This window comes from Aulonocara sp. 'chitande type north' Nkhata Bay, linkage group LG14, assembly GCF_057382095.1.
Source record: "Aulonocara sp. 'chitande type north' Nkhata Bay isolate Kocher_YH1m ecotype deep benthic linkage group LG14, A_spYH_male_GT1.1, whole genome shotgun sequence".
Taxonomy (NCBI): domain Eukaryota; kingdom Metazoa; phylum Chordata; class Actinopteri; order Cichliformes; family Cichlidae; genus Aulonocara; species Aulonocara sp. 'chitande type north' Nkhata Bay.
Window position 1 is genome coordinate 29,162,173 of NC_141357.1, and position 21,755 is coordinate 29,183,927.

The window sequence follows — 21,755 nt, forward strand, 5'->3', positions numbered from 1 at the left end:
TTCAGGCAGCTCACGAAACACTGCATGCCTCCGCTTCCATGCGAGGAATAATAAGACACCTTTGGTGATGTAAATCTTCAAGAAGCTTAAAACACAAGCAAAAAAAGGTGCATTCTCTTGTGAGGTGGAAGAAAGTTTGAGTCTGCTGGTGACATCTGTTCAAAAGGATTGTGTTGAATAATTTATATATAAACGTTAGTCCTTGGCCACGTTCAGCGAATACAGAAGGGCTTTAAATTATATAGGTTCACAATGATCCGTGTGCCCTGATACCTTTCGTGATTTAACGCATTAACCCCCCCCCCCAAAGAAAGAAAAAAATGCAGCCAAATGAAACTTTGAAACATCTTACAGGCTTTGTTTTGTATTTGTCATTGTCAACAGTCCTCATGGAAAGACTCAAACTGACTCCGTTACTCTCACTCACTTCTTCACCTTATCTGTGGCTTTCAACCTGAGGCTTTTTTGCAGTCACAGATACATAACTCCATTTTTTAAAAAGTTAAGGTAGATTCCAAAAACGCTGGGCATCACTGCTTTGACAAACATTGCACACAAAGCGTTTGTTGAAGACTGCTTTGATTATATTTGCAGCTGCAGGACAAAGATTTCATCATGTTTTAATATGCTTTTGCACAACAGCTGAGCTCAGGGGGACCTGCTTCGCTTGAATATTGTTTGTCGTGTCCTTACTTTCAGAGTGGCCTCCCGGCAATGAACGTGGAAATCCTCGGCCAATTTCCTTCTCCTCCCGTGCCGAACCTGCCGGCTCTGGCTATGGCCATGGCCCCTGTCATGCCTCAGCACCAGCAGCCCATGATGACCCAGCCCCCGGTCTCCATGGCCATGCCCACAGCAGCCCCGCCACCAGTCATGCCTATGACACCGGCAGCACCGGCTCAGCCACCCACAAACACAAATTTCATTGCCAGTTTCCCTCCAGCACAGGTATCACAGGTATGCTCAGTTTCTTATTTTCCTGCTGTCGATCACCTCACTCACTTCACTCTCCAACATGATGTTTGCGTAGGGAACCAAAGCCGATGACGATGACTTCCAGGACTTCCAGGAAGCTCCAAAGGCAGGAGGAGACCAAGCTTTCTCTGACTTTCAGGGGGAATCGGGAGGAAGCTTCCCTACTACCATTGCACCACAGCACCAAAACAGGTACAGGCTTGTTGATGAAGACAGTGAGTCTGCCTTTTTTTCCAGGCTTGTATAATTAGGAGCATTTTAAGAGCTTATGTGACCCTAATTATAAGCTACATTAAATAAGATTGGGTATTTCTTATTCTAGCTCTCTCTCCTTTTGCTCTCTGTGCTGTAAATATTTGCAGAGATGAGCATCAAATATTCAGCCCTAGATGATTATTTATAGCTGACTCATCCTGCATAATATTTGTACTTCTCATTGTCTGTCTTACAGTCAGAGGCACTGTTTCAATATCTTGTAATAACCTCCTCTGAATAGGAATGAGTTTGGGTCATCTACTAATGAATTCATTTCAGTGGACAGTAGATAAGCTCGTTTCTTTATATTACTTCTTTCCGAGCCTTTCTGGAGCAACCGTGCCTTCAGTGAGAGGAAGCTGAAAGGCAATTATCCACTGAAAGACAAAGAGAAAGCAGAATTAAAGTATCTGAAATCTAAGTGGCATAGGCGTTTTATGATTCTCTCCTATTTCGCAACTGAAAAAATCCAGTCCTGACGGTTTCATCAATGTAACAAGAATTCCCCGCAGACTGAGATTGCTTTCTAATTAAATGAGAGGCTGAACAGCTCATATTGGGCTGCCAGCCTGAACTGGCATCCATAACTTACTGTCGGATGTCTTACAGAAAAAGCGCTTTGAGGAAACTAATATTCACTGAGTTTAACAATTTCCCTAAGCCCCTGATTTGTCTGTTTTAGCATATGATCAGGCATAATGGTCATCATATTTCTTGCTTTTGGCCTGTATTAAAGCATCCTTCACTTTCAGGAATAGTTTGGCATTTTGGGATTATGCTGGTTAGTTTTCTGTTGTGTTGAGAAGACTGAAGCCACTTTCTTGGACTGGCTCTTTCATCAGTTGACTGAAGTCTGTCAGCAGCAGCTCTTAAGCTCGCAAATAAACCAGTCTGTGCAAAAAACTGAGGTGTAAAAATATGTTTTGGGTTTCAGTGGTTGATCATGCATCTCAGGTTGGACTGTTAACGTCCTGGAGTCTTCAGTGGGTGCAGGACAGCACAAACCCTCTAAATTAAATTAAATATAAAGTGGTAATTAACATGTATCAAAGGGGCTGGAAGGTGTTCACGTCTCACGCTAAACAAAACTATCTCGCTACTGAATAGCCTGAATATTAAGAGACAGTAAAAGAAGTATTATCAAAATCTTTTTTTAGACCTAAATCAATATAGGATTTTTAAGACCAGTACCAATATTTGGCAATTTTTAAAAACTGGTATATCACTATATTTTTTTAATATAACAGAGCTATTTAAAAGTAATGTTCCTCTAGTGTTACAACAGGCCACGGATTACTTATTTACACTCTGCTTGGATCAGCTGCTTGTTCTTTGAGGCATTCTAAACATGTGCTGCTAACACGCAGTCCAGTACATTTTGTCCGAATTAGTAAAACAAGATATAAATACTTTTGTTGGTGAGCTGGATGTGAGACAGTGGGCGTGTATTTTTATTCCTAAGCAGAGCTACCTTCTGCCTGTTCAGTGGCCTTAATGGATGAAAGGACACAAAGAGCTTGTAACAAAAGAAAAAAAAAAAGAAGCTGTTTCTCTCCAAATTGTGAACCCAGGGCAAACGTACAGCTCAGGCAGCTTATAGGGATTAAACTTTACCTTTGAACTTCGCCCATCATGATGTCTGACGATTCGCTTTTGTGTCCCTGCAGCACGCCTGCCTTGCTGACTCCAGTGTCTGGTTCCGCCTCCGTTACATCTTCTGATAAGTACGCCGTGTTCAAGCAGCTGTCTGTGGATCAGCCTGCAGAGCCTACACCCCCTGCCTCAGGTACGTTGGATACCTCATGTAATAGTGTTAGTCCTCTTGGGGGTACATACTGGGACCAAAACATAAAGTCAGTCAGAGAAGGAAACAATATTATCATCACAGCAGCATGGGGAACAGCACGTTCCGTTCCTTCCTGTGTAGATAACTGGCAAGGATTCATTAAAAGCAGAAAGTGATAACATGACATTTCCAGGTATTTCATCATGTCGAGCCCTTTTATTACATCTAAAATACGAAATTGATCCCTGAAGGTTAAAGCAGCTTACATAAGGACACGTTCAGTTCACAAACTAAGTTTTGGCCCTTGAACGATACAGGGAGAGTAAATTTCTTTCATATTGCTCTTTATAGTTACCGATTCTTCTTTATTTGCTCTGATCCAGATATTGGAGACAAATACAGTGTATTCAGACAACTCGAACAACCCGCGGAGAAGAAATCAGTCGGTAAGAGACCCACACATCTCGATCTCTCTGTGGAAAAAAAACAACACACGTTCACCTAATGTACATATTAGCACATCATTTTGACCTCTTTAGGCAGTGACGTAGAGAACTAAGAGATGAACTTTATGAACATCACATCATCCCCAGGAAACAAATGGTTTCTTTTTATGTTCTCTAATTAAACTGTGTATTATAACTTGGACAAAGCTGTCAGGTCACCACACTACCACAGAGCCATGTTTACACTGTGTCTTGTATTGCAAGCCTGCAGCGTTGATACCCACTGTGTTTCCCATCCCTGTTTCATTAGAACAGTTTCCGATGGGGACACCTCTTACAACTCCAGTAAGTCATGCTTTGCAGTGACCTTTCTTTGGCATTGTCAGGCTCCATCTCCTTAATGAGCCCATTAGTTATCGCTCTTCCACCGTACACCAGCGGTGTGAACAGATTCTCTATTTCAGCATGCATACGTTACTCCACAGGATTAACAACTGCTGAAAACTTGAGAATTTATTCTGACTTTTTTCTGTGTGGTTTTTGTAAAAAAGAGGCAAAAGTTTTCCCACTGCTATAAATACCCATCACAGTTATCTGCAGAAAATGATAATAGTTTGTTCTAGCTTTTTTACTTTTAGCTAACAACTTCATCAGGATTCTGTAGATGTAATATTGTTTCCTGATAACAAGTCATATCTGTCTTTTTCTAAGCTGTTTTGTCATAAATAGCATTTTCTGTCAGGTTCAGACTCTCTCATCAGAAAACTTCAGACATTTGCATAAAAGTCTGTGATAAACACAGCCACTAAACTCAGGTGTAAACTATCATTGCCTAAAGATATTTGATGCTATAAAATATAAACCTAAAATACAGAAATTACACTGGAAACCATTTGGCCTCGTCTACTTCCCTGGAAGATATTGGATATTGTAGACAAAAATGACGTGTTGGATGGTAATTTTTGCAGAATGACTATAATCAACAGTTCCTTGCGTGGTAGTGTCGATGTACATGCACCGTTTCTCATTAGTTTGGGGTCATTTGAAAGAAAAGCACATTTGTTTTTAGTAAAGTAAAGTTGATTGAGGATTCATTTTGTAGAAATTCCATTAAAAGTTATATGATGTCGGAAGTATTACTTTTTTTAATTATATATTTAATGAAAAGAAGTGTGCATTTCTTTAAAAAAAAACCCAGCCCTAAACTTTTGAGTGATAGTGTATGGAGAGCTTTTTGTGCAGTGATGTATGATCTTCTTTGCACACTGCAGCCCAAAGTTCACCAGTGGAGCAAAGGAGTAACTAATGCACCATTCCTCTCTCTTTTAGGATTGTAAAATAACTGAATGGTAGCTGTTGCAGCTGAGACCTTTTGGCCCCTTTATATCTCTCTGTTGTTTTTTTACTAATCTTAAATTCTTCTCTTTGGTTTACAGGAGAAGGATTTGCAGATTTCAAGTCTGTCGGCACAGTCGATGATGGCTTCACAGACTTTAAAACAGCCGACAGCGTCTCTCCACTAGACCCTCCAGATCAAGCCAAGCTCTTTCAACCTTCCTTCCCCTCTGCTTTTCCAAACTCTCAGTCACTACAGCAGCTTCCCCAGCAACAGCCAGCAGTGTCTCTTTCTCAGCCCAAAAATCCTCTCAATATGGCTGACCTGGACCTTTTCTCTTCTATAGCGCCCTCTGTTCCTGCCCCCACTGAGACAAAACCCAGCACATTCCCTTCTGTGTCTGTGCCCCCCTCTCTTGTCCTCCTGCCAGGTGGAGTAAAACCTCCGGGAGGAGGGGCAGATGAGTTTGGGGATTTTGCCCTCTTTGGCTCCTCTTCTGACTCCACTCAAGCTTCAGCCGCAGGAGGAGCTGCCTCAGCACCTCAGGATGACTTTGCAGACTTCATGGCATTTGGCAGCTCTGGTGGAGAGCCTAAAGGCGAGAGCAGCGCGGGTGTTCAAGGGGAAACCTCCACACAGCAGCGGTCTCAGCAGAGCTCTGACAAATACGACATATTCAAACAACTTTCTCTGGAAGGAGGCCTCGCCTACGATGACACCAAGGAGAGCGGCGCCGGCTCCTTCTCGTCACTCAAGAGCGACAACGACGACTTTGCCGAATTTCAGTCCTCGAAGTTCTGCACAGCACTCGGTGCTTCTGAAAAGACTCTGGGTGACAAGGTGGCCGCGTTCAAACAGGCCAAGGAAGACTCTGCATCTGTAAAGTCCCTCGACCTCCCGTCCATCGGCGGGAGCAGCGTGGGAAAGGACGACTCTGAGGACGCGCTGTCAGTGCAGCTGGACATGAAGCTGTCGGACATGGGAGGAGACCTGAAGCACGTGATGTCAGACAGCTCTCTGGATTTGCCGGGTCTCTCTTCCCACCAGCCCCCTGCTACAGGTGAGGAACTTGTGCGTTTGCTCTGGTGAGGCTCCGTGCAGTGACACACAATATCGCTTTCAAGGCCAGCCAGCCTCTCCTTCTCAGTGACCCCTCCCCCAGACAAGGGGTCAAAGGGCAAATAATGAGGTCCTTGTTGAATTGAACTTGCTCAATTGCTGAACACAAACATGAGTAACATATCAAATTAGATGCATCACAGCTTTCATTCTACATTTCATCGTTCATCTCATCATACTCTTTATTTATTACTTATTTATTTAAGTATTTATTTATTTAAATCTTTAGTTTCTTCCTCATTAGTTTTTTTTATCTCCACATTCCTCTTCCCGTATATTGTTATTGTAATGACAGGAAGGTCCTGGCCCATATCTCTATTTATTTACAAATGATGAGTGCCTGGTTTTGATGTGCTGGCAGTCATAGTTCACAGACGAGGTCCCCCAGCTGCTGCCTGCGCGACTCGGATAAGCCTCCTGTTTGATGTGTCCACACCGCGGCAGGTGGATGTCGCACTTCCTTTCAGTGTACCGCGTGTGTGTGTGTGTGTGTGTGTGTGTGTGTGTGTGTGTGTGTGTGTGTGTGTGTGTGTGTGTGTGTGTGTGTGTGTGTGTGTGTGTGTGTGTGTGTGTGTGTGTGTGTTGTTTTGGGCAATGCTAAGAGACGGAGCAGTTGAATACAGATGAGTACAGGAGGGCGTTTATCCTCTTGTTTATTCAAATCACAGGTTTTCGAACAATAGGCTGCAGCTTACCAAAGGCGTTATCCGTAAGCCATCATTTACCTTTTTAACTGATGTGTGCAAAAAGCACAGCAGATGACTTAATTTTGATTCGCTTGAAATAAAATGTTACCATTAATACGACGTTTTGCATGCAAAAACTGGAGACTATTTTCATATAGAGCAACAGTGATTTGTCACTATTAAAAATATTATAGGTGGATGTGAGGGCTTGAATGTGAGTGCATGCATTTGTCTCTTTATGCCTGTCAGTTATTGTATTACCCTGCAGTATTTTCACATTAACCACGGAGTATGTTTTGGATCAAATGGACGTCTAATTGTAAGATGTCTAAATAATAGCGTGTCTGCTTTTTCCTCCCCTACCTCACATCCATGAAAGTGGAGTTAAAGTTTACCTAAAGCTCGTCCTTTTATAAAAAGGGAAATCAATCTAGTGTCTGTTAATAATCGGGTAGTGTCCGTGTCCTTTTTTCCCCCCTCTCTTCACTGCTCATCATTTATTCATCAGGCATCTCGTCTTCCACATCATGCGTCGTGTTTCATGCAAAACATTTCAAACCATTCTTGCAGTGTAACATGAGATGGGTTGCATGTGTTCTCAGGTGAAGGCTCTGTAATTCAAACGTTTGCCAACTTTAAGGGAGCTTTCATTTTTATTTAAAAGCTCAGACAAAGCTTGAGAAGTTTGTACAAATTGACCAAATCTCCACCTGACAACAGTCGTGCAATCAGCTTCCAATATTTCGTCACATATCATTAATTATCATCACATGTGTCAACTTATTTCATCCAAGAAACTGATACTTTATCCTTGACTAGAAAAAGATGTAAACATCCCCATTGCCTTATTTCAGTTTCTGTGCAGTGGTCAGATTTTGGTTAAACCCAAACAGGCCCCTCCGCACGGAGAGCAAACAATCCAGTCCATGGAGCTGCAGCGAAACCGCTGATCGGGTAAAGACCTGCCCGCTTTAACATCGATACATTCCTGAGAAGCTTATACGCTACCGTGACGGCGCTTTCATTTCACCCTTATTTATCAGCTGTTCTCGGAGGGCTCTGGGACTAACCTGTCGTTAACGTGTAGCAGTCCGAGCAGTTTGAGCACCTCACCACGCTTTGCACTGTGTTTTTGGAAATGTATGTAAGCTTAAAGAGACAGTATTTCTTTTCTGAGGTTCCTTTTGAGTCGCAAGAGGAATCAAATTTTCTTTCTCGTAATTTTCTTTTCTTTTTTTCAAAAAATCCGTTATCTGTGATATCGCAGCATGAATTTTTATCACGTGTGGCTCTACGGTCTGGCTCTTTGTGAGCATAATGAAGTTAGTATTACCCTTCCTGCCTTGCTTTTTGCTGCAGTGTGCCTGCCTTTTCAATTTGTGAAATTGACAAGAACGTAATACAAAATAACCATTTTATGCATAACAGTATTGCAAGTTGTTTTTATCAAGGGAGAAATGTGTACATGCAGATTTAATAGTGTATTTTTATTACAGGAATATGACCTCTTATTTTGAGACTATAGGAAGACTTCTCGATCTTGTTGTGATTTGCCAACTATGTAAATTAAATGTAGCCGACAGTATTTAGTAGAATCAGAGTATTTTTAGTTCAACGTGGATTCAAACATCAAAGTTTTTAGTAAATAATGATGTGTTATTAATCAAGGGGAATTAGTGCTCATCATCCTGCTTTGACAAACAATCACTGTAGCAAGAGGGGAAAAAAAGGATACTGTCTCTTTAAATCTGTTCCTGCATCTGTGATTGGATGTAATGGAAGCCCTTACTGGGATGCCAGGTGTAAGGATGGCCCTCTTTGTTTTCTGTAACCCTTTGAGGGCTTGAATGATATCGCTTCACATGTTTACATGCAGATTAATGCAGATATCCTGATCTCTTACCCTTATTTATTAAAGACTAAATATGTACAGATGGCAGCCTCCTTGCTGCTTCTAAAGTTTAGCTTCCTCCCTGTCAGTTTGTCCCCTCAGGTCCTCAAAGGGTTAATGCTTCCTGCCTTGTTCTTTGAATAATCTTTCAACCTGGCCTTTTCAAGTGTTCTGTATTCAAATCTTTTTTTTTTTTCTCCAAAAAAACAAAACAAAACAAAACAAAAAAATACACCTGTTGATTTACATCCTTATAGTAAAAGAAAGTTTGTCATCTTCCCAGAATTACTGATTCTAGTCTGTGAATGTGCCTTCTCATTCTGCTTCTATATCCTCGGATTATCTTTGTTTTACTTTCTCGCTGTTTGTTTTCTTCCTTTTCTCCTGACTCTGCATGCACTTGTATTCCAGATGACTGAAATTTAATTTTCAAAGTGTTAGTTTGACTAAACCTCTTGTAATGGTAGACCTCTTTCACAGTTCTTTGTGACCTCTCTCTCTCTCTCTCTCTCTCTCCCTACTCATGTTGTCGTAATAAATATTACTGTTGGTATTGCTGAAACGCGTACCGTCTTATTTCTCCTTTCCTTTCCTGTGAGGCGTAATGTGGTTGTAATGACACGAGGCTCACACCACTCGATCCTTGTCAATTTCACAAATTGCTTTTTGTGTCTGAGGGTTCTGTCATGCAAAATAGGAAGGCTTCAACAAGGTGGATTTATGTGTTTGCGAGTGTCTGAAGGAGACCTGAATGCTAAAGCGTTGACAAATGTGTGCAAGCTGCGCAGCTGTCAGTCAGTATCAGTCATAAAGAAAGTGATCAAAACACTTGTGAGAAACAGGGCAGACGCAGTGACAGGAAAGATCTTTTATTGATGTTGTTAGAGCGTCTGCCTCGAGACAAAAGCCTTCAGGTTGCATTTAATATAAAGAGATCAACTCTGATTATTGTTAGCCAAGCTGTTTGTCACCAGTGAAAGCAGCGAGTGTTGTCATATGGCCACGAGAAAAAAAAAGTTGCGTAAACATGACTCACCTCAGGCATAAAAACACCAAGGAATAATTTATTAAAGGGAAGATGTATTACGCTTTGTATTAATGTATTAATGCCTTGCATCATAGATGGTTGATACAAGGCCTTGTTGTCAGTTTCACAAATCTGCATTATAAAAACTGTTTGTGGGCCCTTTGGATTACCAGGATTTCTGCATTGATTAGTATTGTTTACATATAAAACAACATCTGATCGACATCAGTGTCACGGCTTCAGACAAACACAGTCTGGTTAAATGCACTCCCACAGACATGCACACAGAGCGCAGGCTGGAAAAAGTCATCCAATTTAAAAGAGGAGAAATTTCAAATCAGTTCTAGAAAACTGTTTAAGTTAATTGTTATTTTTGGGATTAGGGGGACACATCTCCTTACTTCACTGTAATCCTACAGTCACACTGAGGAAGACGCTAATTGGAGACCAGATTGATCATATAATAATCGTGTTATCTCCTTGCCTTTGAAGTGGTCGCTTCAAAGACAGGGATCAGGTCTACCGCCAGTCACAGTCAGTCGACATCTTCAAAACAACTTTGGCGCATCAAGATTGCAATAAGATCTGCCATCAGTTTGCCATGACATCTGTTTGCCATTGTTCTATTGTTCTTCTTCTACATAAACAGAGTTTCACATTAACTTTGGAGTTGAACCAGAACCTCACAGATTCGAAGCAGAAATTCCTCTGCAAATGTGATTTAAGTGTAAAATGTCAAGTAGTCAGTAACCTTGCTTTTATAATCAGAATGCAACCAGTTAAGTGCAAAAACACATGAGTCGTGCTCATTGGTGCACACCTACTCTGATTGCTCTGCGCTTATAAATTAGGTTTAGGAGCAGTGATCTGCAAATTTTCATCAGTCTGTCTGAGAGGGGTTGCAGTCAGATTGCCTGCCCTCTCACTAGGTGACCAGTTGGTTGAGTGTTGGTTTTACCTGCACAGATTGAGAGATATTTCCAGGATTGTGGCTTTCATCCCAGGACACTGGTTGTAAATGGATTTTCATTTCATTTAAGGTGCTCACAAGATTAAAACATGACAAAAAATGTCCTTCCCCAAAATGGTAGTCTAAATCCACCTGTAAAAATAAAATGGGAATAAGGGAGTGTTTTCTAAGGGATCGTTTCATTTGATTTAAAGTAGTAGTGCAGATTAAGCCATTGTTCGTAAAGAAATATCTGTCTGTACTTTTTTAAAATCTCGTGAGCACCATGAAAACAAATATTAAAAAGATTTTGTTTAAAAAATAAAAAAAGGTTCCCGTATGCTACAGAGAACTAAATGGAGGTGAGAAAATATGTTCTGTTAATATTCTCAAGGGCTCTTTTCTCAAGACCAAACTACATTTAGAAGAAGCGACATCACTTAAAGCATAGATAAATGAGAGTAATAACCCGACAGAAATCTCAGACCCCTGTTGAGGCCTATTAGTCTTCCTCCTATCATGACAGCATCTGTGCTATTCCGAGGAACCACCGGTATGTCTGTGTTGTCATTGCAGAAGGAGACGACATGAAATTTGACCCCTTTGGGACATCGGCCCTCAGCACCTTGGCCAGCTATGACTGGTCAGACCGGGACGAGAGTCTGCCCGGTGAGGTCAGAAAGCCACCGGGCTTGGAAGGAGCTGGCCTTCCATCTTTAGTCCCCACACAGAGGAAGGAACTGACCTTTGGCAGCACTGAAAACATCACAAGCAACTCCATAGCAAACATCATCACCTCCTTCCCTGCAGAGGACAGTTCATCAGCAGATGACAAGTTTGAAGCCTTTGCTGACTTTGGCTCCGGCGACCAGGGCGGTGTCAATAACGAGGATGACTTTGGAGACTTTGCAAGTACTGTTTCGGAGAAGTCAGACTCGCCTGCTGCCACTGCCGAGGCGGGCTCAGAGGGAAACCAGAGCGAGGCCTCCGATGACTTTGGTGCCTTCCAGGGAGACAAGCCAAAGTTTGGCAGGTCTGACTTCCTCAAAGCCAGCGCTCAGGCCAAGGTCAAGTCCAGCGAGGAGATGATCAAGAACGAGTTGGCAACTTTTGATTTGTCGGTTCAAGGTGAGTTTTCTTGTTGTATTTACTTCAGTAGGCGGCACATTGTTTTTCAGTTAAAAATAATTGTCTAAATCCAAATAGAATTTTGCTTAAATGATGAAAAAACAGAAAATAATCATTTTTGACAACTTGGAATAATTGAATATAATGAATGAGTTATTGAAAATTGTTGTCAACTAATTAATTTATTAATTATTTGAAGAGCAGTTTTGGCAGAAAAGTATTAATTTCTGCATTGTTGAATTTGTTGACTCAAGCTTCCTCCCACAGTCTAAAGACATGCATGTTAGGTTAATAAAAGCTGCTTTTATTATGGTCCCTTATTTGCAAGGGGTTGCTGCAGTGGATTGATCTTCATGTTTGATTTTACACCGGATGCCCATCCTGACGTAACCCTCTCAGGGTTTTGTTTCCAGTGTTGAACTTGGGATCTTTCACATGTTGAATGTGTTAGTGTGACAGCCAAGAGGTATGTCAGGTTAAGTGGTGATTCTAAATTAGGTGGGGTTTTTTTGCCTGTCCCATTTGGTTCTTTAGCCGTCAGAATTGTTGTCTGAAGACCAACAAAGATACCCAATGGATTTACTTTGCCAAATGGATCATCACGGCCTTGCCGTATTGGTCCATTTGATCAACCTTTGTTGTTATTATTTATTTTATTTTCAGTTTTTACAGATGGGACAGACATGAGTGAGGGATAGGAAAGGGAGAAAGAAAGATGAAGGAAAAGAAAAACAGAGGGGAAGAGGGACAGTGAGAAAGGGCACTTAAAAAGAAAGAAGAGAAAAAAAATCTCCTGGATCACCTGTTGAGAGAAAAAGAAGAGAAAACAAGCAAAAAAACACCCCAGAGCAACATACTAAACACAACACCATCACGTTAATCTAGCTAAGTGTAAACACCAGTAAATACTAAATATTGAATCTTGTTGTGTAGCAAGCAGGACCGACAGCGCATAATATGCTTGGAAATAGCAGCCAATAGAGGTGTAGTTTATGTCTATGATCAGTGAACACCCGTGTGCACACCTGTGTGGATCAGCACGCTTGTATTCAAAAGGTTTCCCCATGTAATGGTCTGCTAGAGGATGTAGGGAACCATAGCCCTGTCCCCCAGGGCATGAAGCAGGCATGGAGGAGATCCAGGCTCCAGACATCCAGAGGCCCCAGAGGTGCGAGAGCCCAAGGAGGACCACCAGAGGGGCATCCGTGCCACCCTCCTGGGAAGAGCTGAGGAGAGCCCCAGATGAGGGGTCAACCAGTAGCCACGGAGCAGAAGCCAGAGGGGGCTGCAGTGGTGTGCCCACTGGCTCTGCCGGCAGCCAGCTGTGCCAGATGATTCTAAATTAGTAGTTGACATAAGGAAGCGTTGTTAGAATAAATGACTATATAAATGTATGCATAATGTGGACACATGACTCTTCTGACCAGCTGTAAGTCCTTGGCCCTGCACTCTGCTCAAGCACCCCGCCCCCACAGACAAGGCCCATCAGATGTGTAATAAAGCTGTCAGACATTAGATGGTAGTGTTGAGATGACAGCTCCACTCTCTAATGGCAGCGACTGTTGAGATGGATTAGCAGATGCCCACAAATCCATAAGCAGAAATTAACCGTATCCACTTAGAGGCTATTCATTTTCGAACCGCTGTTTGCTGCTGTTATTTTTCACAAAATAAATTATTACAGTTTCCTGCACTGTGATCAAAGCCTCATGTAGATTCATTTCCCTGTGCTGAAGTTAATGTGTGTGAAGAAGCAGGGCTTGCTAACTCCCCTTCTTCCTGTGGCTCAGTGACCTGATCACAGTGGGGCTTCTGGTGTAGGCTGAGTAGTTGTGTGGTGATGGTGGGGTTGAGGGTGGATTACCTGTGTGTAGATGGCGCACGCACACATGCGCTCACAGCTAACCCCACTGGAATAGTCTGGGCTTCACTTGTGTTTGTGCTCGTGCTTGTTGTGGTACCTTGCCAGGGTTTTTGTCCTTCTATAAATTATTCATACCTGCATATTTGTGCCTCTGTTTTGTACCTAATTATTGTTTGTCACAATTAAGTATTTACGCATGCCGTCCCTGTCTGGGAGGAATTAACTACAAACAGAATGGAAGTAGAATGGTTGGAGACAAACAGGTGCACAGCCCAAAATGAGTTGCATCACAACATGTCGCTGAATTGATATTTCTCTCATTTCTCTTCTTCTCTGCTCCGTCTTTGCTGCAGGTTCCCACAAGCGCAGTCACAGTTTGGGTGAGAAGGAGATCAGGCGTTCACCCCCGTCTCCGGCGCCAGAGCAGCCCTTCAGAGACCGATCCAACACCCTGAACGAGAAGCCTGCACTGCCCGTCATCAGAGACAAGTACAAGGACCTGACTGGAGAGGTGGAGGTGAGGAGGGAACCTGAATATCAGTAGATTTCAGCGCAATACCAAGGACTGTTAAAGCTTCAAAATACATAAATGCCCCTTTTTGTTCTCTTCTGTTTTCCCTTTGTGTTCATTTGAGATAATTTTGTGCTGTTGCAGGAGAGCGAGCGCTACGCCTATGAGTGGCAGAGGTGCCTGGAAAGCGCTCTGGAGGTTTGTGTTTGTTTGTGTCCTGTATCTGACCTCATACCTGGGAGAGACTTAATTGTGAGAGCGACAGCAAATGTTCTAGAGCATAGGTGTCAAACTCTGGCCCGCGGGCCAAATTTGGCACGCAGCCTAATTACATTTGGCCCGCGAAGCCATACCAAATTACTATTAGAGCTGGCCTACTGGTATTATACAGCTAATATATATATATTGTTTAGTATTAAGCTTTGCTTGTTCCATATTCAGTTTTTCAGCAAAACTTGTTTGAGTCCATAAGAAAAGATTCATTCTTATATCTGGAGGAAGATTTTTTTTTCCCCAATAAATATTAACGTTAGCCCGCGACTTTGTTCCAGTTTTGAATTTTGGTCCACTGTGTATTTGAGTTTGACACCCCTGTTCTAGAGTAATTAAGATAACCAAAACACACTGAAATGTTTTTTTCAGCCAGGATTTTACCTGTCACGTATGTCTTGGGATATTTTATTTTCTTGAAACTTGCAAATATAACTTCAGGACTGTTGTGTTTTTAAAGCTCATCAAAAATTGAGGATGTTGCAAAATGTCTGCTGGAATATTTACTTTTCGTTTTAATGTGTTTGACATTTCAATCCCGGGTAAAGGCCATAATTTTAACACTTTACTGTTGGATGCTCATTATGAGTTTTATAAGCAAGACCAGTGTGTATGTAATAACGCCAGCTTCTGTCCTTCCACGTTAAGGTCATCACCAAAGCCAACAACACCCTGAACGGGATCAGCAGCTCTTCTGTCTGCACCGAGGTCATCCAGTCTGCTCAGGGCATGGAGTACCTGCTTGGTGAGGAGCTGCACTAATGCACACGCAGACACAGCTACTACTACCACTACTATAAACACACCGGGGGCCTCATTTATCAAACCATATAGGGAAAGTGCTCTAAATCTGTGTGCAACAACCAGCACTTTGCACAGTAAAATGTCCATTCATCATCCACACACCACAGAGCAACCTTATATATTGTAAACCACTTTCCTTTCAAATGCCTTTAAATAGGTCTCATTGCCACCAACATGAGAGTTGGAGGTCCCGATCAATGAAGTAGCACTAAATAGAACTGTTTATTTAGCATGTTTTCTGGAAGAGTGTGGACACTGACAAAAAAATAAAAAAAATCAGTGCCGCAGCTGTTCAGGTCAAAGAGAAGTAAAGAAAGTACATGTAAAAAATAGTGTCGATGACCACAGAATAAAAAAAAATACTGCCACAGGAGTAAGACGGTCCACCTCATCAGTATCGCCTGTGGATGGAAAAATTGCTTCAATAATTGGTGAGGTGTCTGTGGCAGAAATCATCCCTGAAGGTGATGCTTGACACGGTCGGTGAACCTCCACAAAGCACAGGGGGCAGGGCCATCATGAGTAACCACTTTATTTTATAGTGTGGTGATTGTTTTGGAGTTTTATGGCCACGAGTCTCACACATAGAACTGAAAACACAAGCAATTTTATACCCTCCCCTGCAGCTGAGGACACTAGAAAAAATCAGAACCAAGATGACTTGTGAGTTCATTCGGATCGCCTCTATAGAACAAGGGCGAAGTAATGGCAAGACAATGCAAATAACATTTGCTGATTACTCCTCACTCTTTGTACGGAAAGGTCCCTGCAGTCCCTAAAAACAAGCATTTCATGCTAAAATGTATCTATGAGTCGAGCTCAGCCCTTGAATGTTTGATGATATTGATAAATAACACTATGACCTGGAAACATTTGCACATAGAGAGTTAATACTTCCACATACAGTTAAAAAGAAATGAGGCCTTGCGAGCCTCAGAGGCAACAAGAGCCTGTTAAAGAAGCCGGTGTGTGGCCTTAACGCCCTGTGAAGGACAGAAAGGACAAGATTAAGATGAGCTCTGGTGTGATGGCTTATCTCTGCCCCGTCTGACAAGGTCCTGCTGCTTTACTGTTTCTCTGCTTTTAATGAGCCGAGTGGCTAACACGTCACGGCTAAGTGCTCAACACCGACTAAGAAAGTGTGTTTCTGTGACATGTGTGCGTTTGTTTTCTCCCTCTCAGGCGTGGTGGAAGTGTATCGCGTCTCTCGGCGTGTGGAGCTGGGCATCAAGGCCACGGCGGTGTGCTCTGAGAAGCTGCAGCAGCAGCTGAAGGACATCAGCCGTGTGTGGAACAACCTCATAGGCTTCATGTCGCTGGCTAAGCTCGCTGTAAGTTGCTATGACGTTTGTACGCACTCGCCAAAAGGCAGGACAGATAGATATACAAACAGATTCATACACTTGGTTGCTTTCTTTTTCTAGTGGAATTACGCACTGATAACAGAGCATTGACGTTCAGTTAAAAATGCAAGTCCTGCCAATAACATGATTGAGTGTTAGTGAATCCAGTATTGTCGGTCCATTAGGATAAAATCAATGATTCATTGATTTGAAAGCAATGCAGATGGAGTCTTTTGGTAGGCCGCTGTTTGGATCAGCGGGGATGACGAAGACTGTAAAGATTTATTTACCCAGCTGTCTCCAAGTATCTGTAAAACGGGACGCAAGAGGAGGACTGTTCTCATCCACAGAGCCAGCAGACGAGGAATACTGTTTGTAGAAGATAAAAATGATTTAGCATCTTGAGAAAGGAGGCAGAAACAAAATGCAACAAATGTTTAATTAAAGCAGGGATGAAGATTTCTTTCCTTATAAAGGAGAAAGATGTAAACTCGAGAATTGTTTGTTTTCAGTCTGAGTAGCCAATGTCGTGCCAAGTCTTTATTAAAAAAAAAAAGTTGATGCTCGGAGATGTTTACTATAAGCCGACTTGTTCTCTCTGCTGTTATTATAAGAATAGAAATGACTACATTTTGCCCTGCGGCAGGAAGTAAAACGTCTGTGTGTTTTTGTGTGTCTAGCCTGATGAAAGCTCCCTGGATTTCTCCTCCTGTATTCTGCGGCCGGGTATCAAGAATGCAAAGGACTTGGCTTGTGGGGTTTGTCTGCTCAACGTCGACGCTCGCAGCAAGGTTTGTGTGCATGCACACTCACACAGAGTAACTGTTACTGGGTACTGTTTTTTGTTTTTTACACACATGATGCTGTGCTCATCCCCAGCAGATAACAACTGACATTTCTTTGACTTTGAAACATTTTTCCAGAACAAAGAAGAAAGCACTATTGGACGTCTGTTTAAACGAGTATGAGACAGTCAACTGTCATCCGAATCTCATTCCACTCTTTCCTGTTGGGGTCCTTGGGGGGCCTATCCTCCTCTTACTGACGAGCCCTGCGGGGGGCCAAAGTGACAGGATTCCCTCCTCTCCACTGCTCTTCTATCAGAGCTGTTTTCTGCCTAGACATGCACATCATCATAAAAACCCCACAAAGTACCAACCCAAATCTAAACCCCAACCCCTCACATTACTTTGCCTGTCAAGCTTTGTCTTCTTGCAGCACATATGATGCAAGTAATATTCATTTAACACGAGTTCATAGGGAAGATCAAATTCTTTTCACCTGTCACATTGCAGACTTTTATGCATGTAGTCCTCTAGTTAGTTAGCTAACTGTCACCATAAATCTGAGCAGAATCCAGCTGACGTTTATGAATTTTATGTTTCCAACTCAGTTGTTTGATAGCTTTCTGTAGATCGAAAAACTTTAAAGAGCCCCGCGTAATGTAACAAAAGATTAATGAGCATAACAAAATAGTTCTTGAATTATAATTTCCTCCTAGTTAGTCGTAGTGTGATTGGGATAAATGAAAGAGATGCAACAGCATGCTTCATATCTTTTATTATTGCAAATAGATTAAAATTATCCCCAGAGCTGCCAACCTCGGCTCAAAAAACCAGACGGCTCAAACTCAGCTGTACGGCCCAGTTTGATCTCAATTCAATTTTATATAGATGTCTCAAGCTTTATATTGTAAGCTAAAGCCCTACCATCAGACAGTCACACACTCGGTGACTGTGGGGAGGAAGAACTCCCATTTCATAGAAAGAGACCTCCAGCAGAACCACTGGGGTGGGGTTGAAAGGAGAAAATAAGAATAGAGACGGAACCAAATATAAACTACAAGAGAGAGTAGACACAGAGTTATTTATATGTGTAGCAGCATATATACGCATCAGTAATGCAAAGAGGAATAGAGAAGAAGTGCTGAGTGCATCATGCGTCCCCCAGAGGCTTAAATAGAAGAATAAGCAGGGAACCACCACTTTTTTTTTTTTCTCTTCTCTTTTACTCCACCCCCAGTAGATTGTTGCCTCTTGCTGAGCATGTTTCTGCTAGAGGGTTCATCCCATTAAAGAGGAGCTTTTCCTTCCCACTGTCGCCAAGTGCATGCTGACTGGGCATAGTCTATTTGCTGGGATTTTTCTCTCTATTACTGTAGGGTCTTAACCTTAAAATATAAATTGCATTGAGGTGACAATTTTTGTGAATCAAACAGAATTTAACTGCAACTGAGGTTTATAGTCACCTGATAGGGTTAAGCCAGTAGTGTTAAACATAAGGAGTCTTTGCAGGGCCTTGCAAAGACTAATTCAACCTTTTGAAAGGCTTTGAAAGAAGGAGGGCATACATTTTTTCATAGGTTTTACAACTTTGTCTACCAATAAAGACCTCCCCCATAGCCATCCATACTACTAATTAGGCAATAGATAAACAGTTAAATGTAATTAAATTTGATCTGATGGTGATGCTATAAAAATGATCTGCACGTTTAGAGTCACCACATTGAACCTGAAATTAAGCGATTCCTTCAAAACGTCTATCAAGCATATGGAGGTGTTGGATATATAGTTGCAGTATGAAGAGACTTGCTTCTATTTCTGATAGAACTTTCCTTTAGTGTTACTCCAGAAACAATACAAATAGTCCTGAAAGTGGTGCTGCAAAGTCAGTGTTTCGACAGTTTTTCCTTTGTAAACTCTCCAGACACTCTAAATGCCAGGTGTCACTCCTATTAGTGCCCCACAATGTGAACAAAGTCAGAGCTTGACAGGCTCTGATCAGACAGTCACTGCAGGGGAGACGGTGGGCAGACAGTCACTTTAGGTCGTCTCCCTGCTTTTATGGTGAAGTATGAAGTTAGAAGTGTCCACGGATAACAATGTGTGCTCTTGAAGTAAATGACAGAGAGGGAAGATGTCACTTTGGCACCTCGGGGTGGGTTTTTTCACCCTGTGATTGCTTCCTCAAGGTCACAAAGGTTGTTACTTTGTCTTGGAAGGGTTTCATTTTCTATTCTGCCACCTCCATCTCAATGTAGCTGCACACTTTGCCACTTTGAGCTAACAACCGTCGGTGTTTCTAATAACTGTTCAGAGAGCGGGGCAGGATGGCGGTACCTCTTTGCCTAGGGTGGTCGTGATTTTCATCGACGTGGGCCATTAAGGGTATTCTCGGACCCTGCGGTTTAGAGGGCAGGATGGTGGCGTTGATTGTTTCTTGCGATCCGTCTGCTGCTCTGCCAGAGCCAGATGGATAGTCCAGACAAGATAAGGCTGACTGAGAGGCATCTAGGCTGTGAGCAGATGTGGCTTACACATTAGTCATAAGCAGGGAGAACGGCGGATAATAGACCTGCACACACAAACGCACTCTCTCTCACCTCTCGCTCCTCTGTGCGCAGAGGCAGTCTGAAATTAATGCAGTTTTATTTTGTCTCTGTGCCACAAGCATGAGATTAATAACCCATCTTTTAATTACATTTTTGGCACAAACCACCCTGGTAAGACTGTCGAGCGGAGAATAGCATCCCCTGCGAGTATAATGAAGTGAAAGAACAGCTTTGGCTACGGCAGACAGCACCGATTGTTGCTTTGTCCCTCAGTGAAGAGGTGCCGGTTTGTTTTTCGACCAAAGGTGCAGGCGGGTGGAGACGTTGATGTGGCATCAAAGAAATGCGAAAAATGCTCGACAGCCGATGTGCTCAGTCTCTCCTGTTCAATTCATGTTTTGAATTCTGATATTATTCTCGATTCAAACAGAGCCAAACAGTCGCTTTCAGCCAGACTCACCATGTTCCTGTTTGGCTAATATTCTCTGGGTTGTCGCACCTTTTTTTCTTTTTTTGGTTTAAATCATTCTGCATGTTATCTTTGGGTTAAGGGGCTTGGATGGGCGACTGCAAACAGCTTCATCTCTCCTCAGTTTGTCACTCAGAAGCAGCAGCAGTTTCACCCTAAGTGATACTTTTTGGCTAATGATGCTCCAGCTCCTCCACTAAACGATAAATGCTAATTTAGGCATTTACAAGGAGAAGGACTGGAAAGGAGTTTAAGCTGAATAATTTAGCATTTTTGGCTATTTATTTTAATGCAGCTTTTTCAAGTGCCTCAAGCATTTGGATTATCAAGTTGAATGTGTGTAGTTTTGACAGCAGCACACGGGAGTTTGGACCACAGCTTTGTTCTTAGGCTGCCCATCTCTTTCACAGCATGTTTCCATCTGGTCGAGGTTAGCGGGGCTCCTGCACAGACAAAGAAAGTCAGGGAAATTACTTACCGTGCAATACCGACATTAAAGAATTTGGGAATTGAAAGAGCACTCTTTGAAAATGTTCAAAAGTACAAATTCGACAAATCTGAAGCTGAGAGAAACTGAGAAGTTGACTTCTCAGCGACTTCCTGTGTGGAAGTGACATAAATTAGCGAAAATCATGTCCCCATCCCAACTTTATTTAAACGTGTTGGTGCTAGCAAATTTAGACTGAGCAGATATTTAAATAAGTATGTTATTTTGTTGTTTTTGTTATATTGTTATGCTTAAGTCAACATTGTAACATTAAAATTAGTTCCAAATTATCACATTGTTTACATTGTACTTCACTTTTTTAAATAGGGTTGTGCTAAAAGTAACATTAACCTTTAGCATTAACCTTAAAAAGTAGCGCTCGATTCCAGGTCTGGTGATGTATCACCGGCAACTTGTAGCTTTTTTTTTTAATCTCACAGTAAAGAAAGCTGTCAGTGAGGGCAGGTTTCTGTTTGTGCTGGCTTGTAAATCTTTGAGTCATTGATGTGTTTTTTTTTCACCATGTAACACATGCATCCACATGCTTTGTTTTCGATCAATAACCCAAATAACAAATATATTCGGTTTATTATTGCAGAAGAAAACCACAAAACAGAGATGAAGCTGTAGCTTTAAGTCAGCTAATATAAAGCTGCTGCAATACAGTTTCAGGCGATTGGCTGATTGTTTCAGCTCTAACCAATCATGCTGTTGTACCAGCAACACGGCAAAAGATGGCAAGATCAAAACATGAGGGACTGGTAAAGGTCCTTTCTTGGTTTTCTCCCAACATTTCAGCTTCTTTTTGAGCAGGAGACGTCTGATTAAACCAAACCTTTGTTCTTTCAGTCTTCAACCTTTATTTTAATGTCAGTTGATAACTGTCATTTTAAACACAGACTCTGGTTCATGTGAGGTGCTGCCGCTGCAATAGCAGCTTTTCTCCTTCTGTCTACAACCCAGATTTGTCTACAGGACTGGATTAACTGTGACAAACCGCGCTGATTTGTTTCAGTGAGCATACTGGCCAAAATCTTCAGTCAATATTTTAGATCGATCGAGGCAAAATCTCTTGAAT

The 21,755-nt window shown here is 42.1% G+C and overlaps 1 protein-coding gene across 14 annotated transcripts in view; it reads left to right on the forward strand.

Moving 5' to 3' along the window:
- The window catches only part of synrg (synergin, gamma), a 42,471-nt gene that overhangs the window by 16,619 nt on the left and 4,097 nt on the right, over nucleotides 1–21,755 (forward strand). For 8 of the 14 annotated variants that reach the window (XR_015124717.1, XM_086261949.1, XM_086261953.1 and 5 more), the window contains 12 exons: nucleotides 700–957; nucleotides 1,031–1,167; nucleotides 2,898–3,016; nucleotides 3,400–3,462; nucleotides 4,899–5,858; nucleotides 11,047–11,598; nucleotides 13,816–13,979; nucleotides 14,118–14,171; nucleotides 14,892–14,988; nucleotides 16,230–16,378; nucleotides 17,071–17,181; nucleotides 17,314–17,352. Coding sequence is in view for 12 of the 14 variants with exons in the window: in XM_086261949.1 (XP_086118075.1) it covers nucleotides 700–957; nucleotides 1,031–1,167; nucleotides 2,898–3,016; nucleotides 3,400–3,462; nucleotides 4,899–5,858; nucleotides 11,047–11,598; nucleotides 13,816–13,979; nucleotides 14,118–14,171; nucleotides 14,892–14,988; nucleotides 16,230–16,378; nucleotides 17,071–17,181; nucleotides 17,314–17,352 (2,703 nt within the window). In the remaining 2 variants the exon portion in view is untranslated. The remainder of the gene's footprint in view (nucleotides 1–699; nucleotides 958–1,030; nucleotides 1,168–2,897; nucleotides 3,017–3,399; nucleotides 3,463–4,898; nucleotides 5,859–11,046; nucleotides 11,599–13,815; nucleotides 13,980–14,117; nucleotides 14,172–14,891; nucleotides 14,989–16,229; nucleotides 16,379–17,070; nucleotides 17,182–17,313; nucleotides 17,353–21,755) is intronic. The other 6 variants (XR_015124718.1, XM_086261954.1, XM_086261956.1 and 3 more) reach the window with 2 other exon arrangements.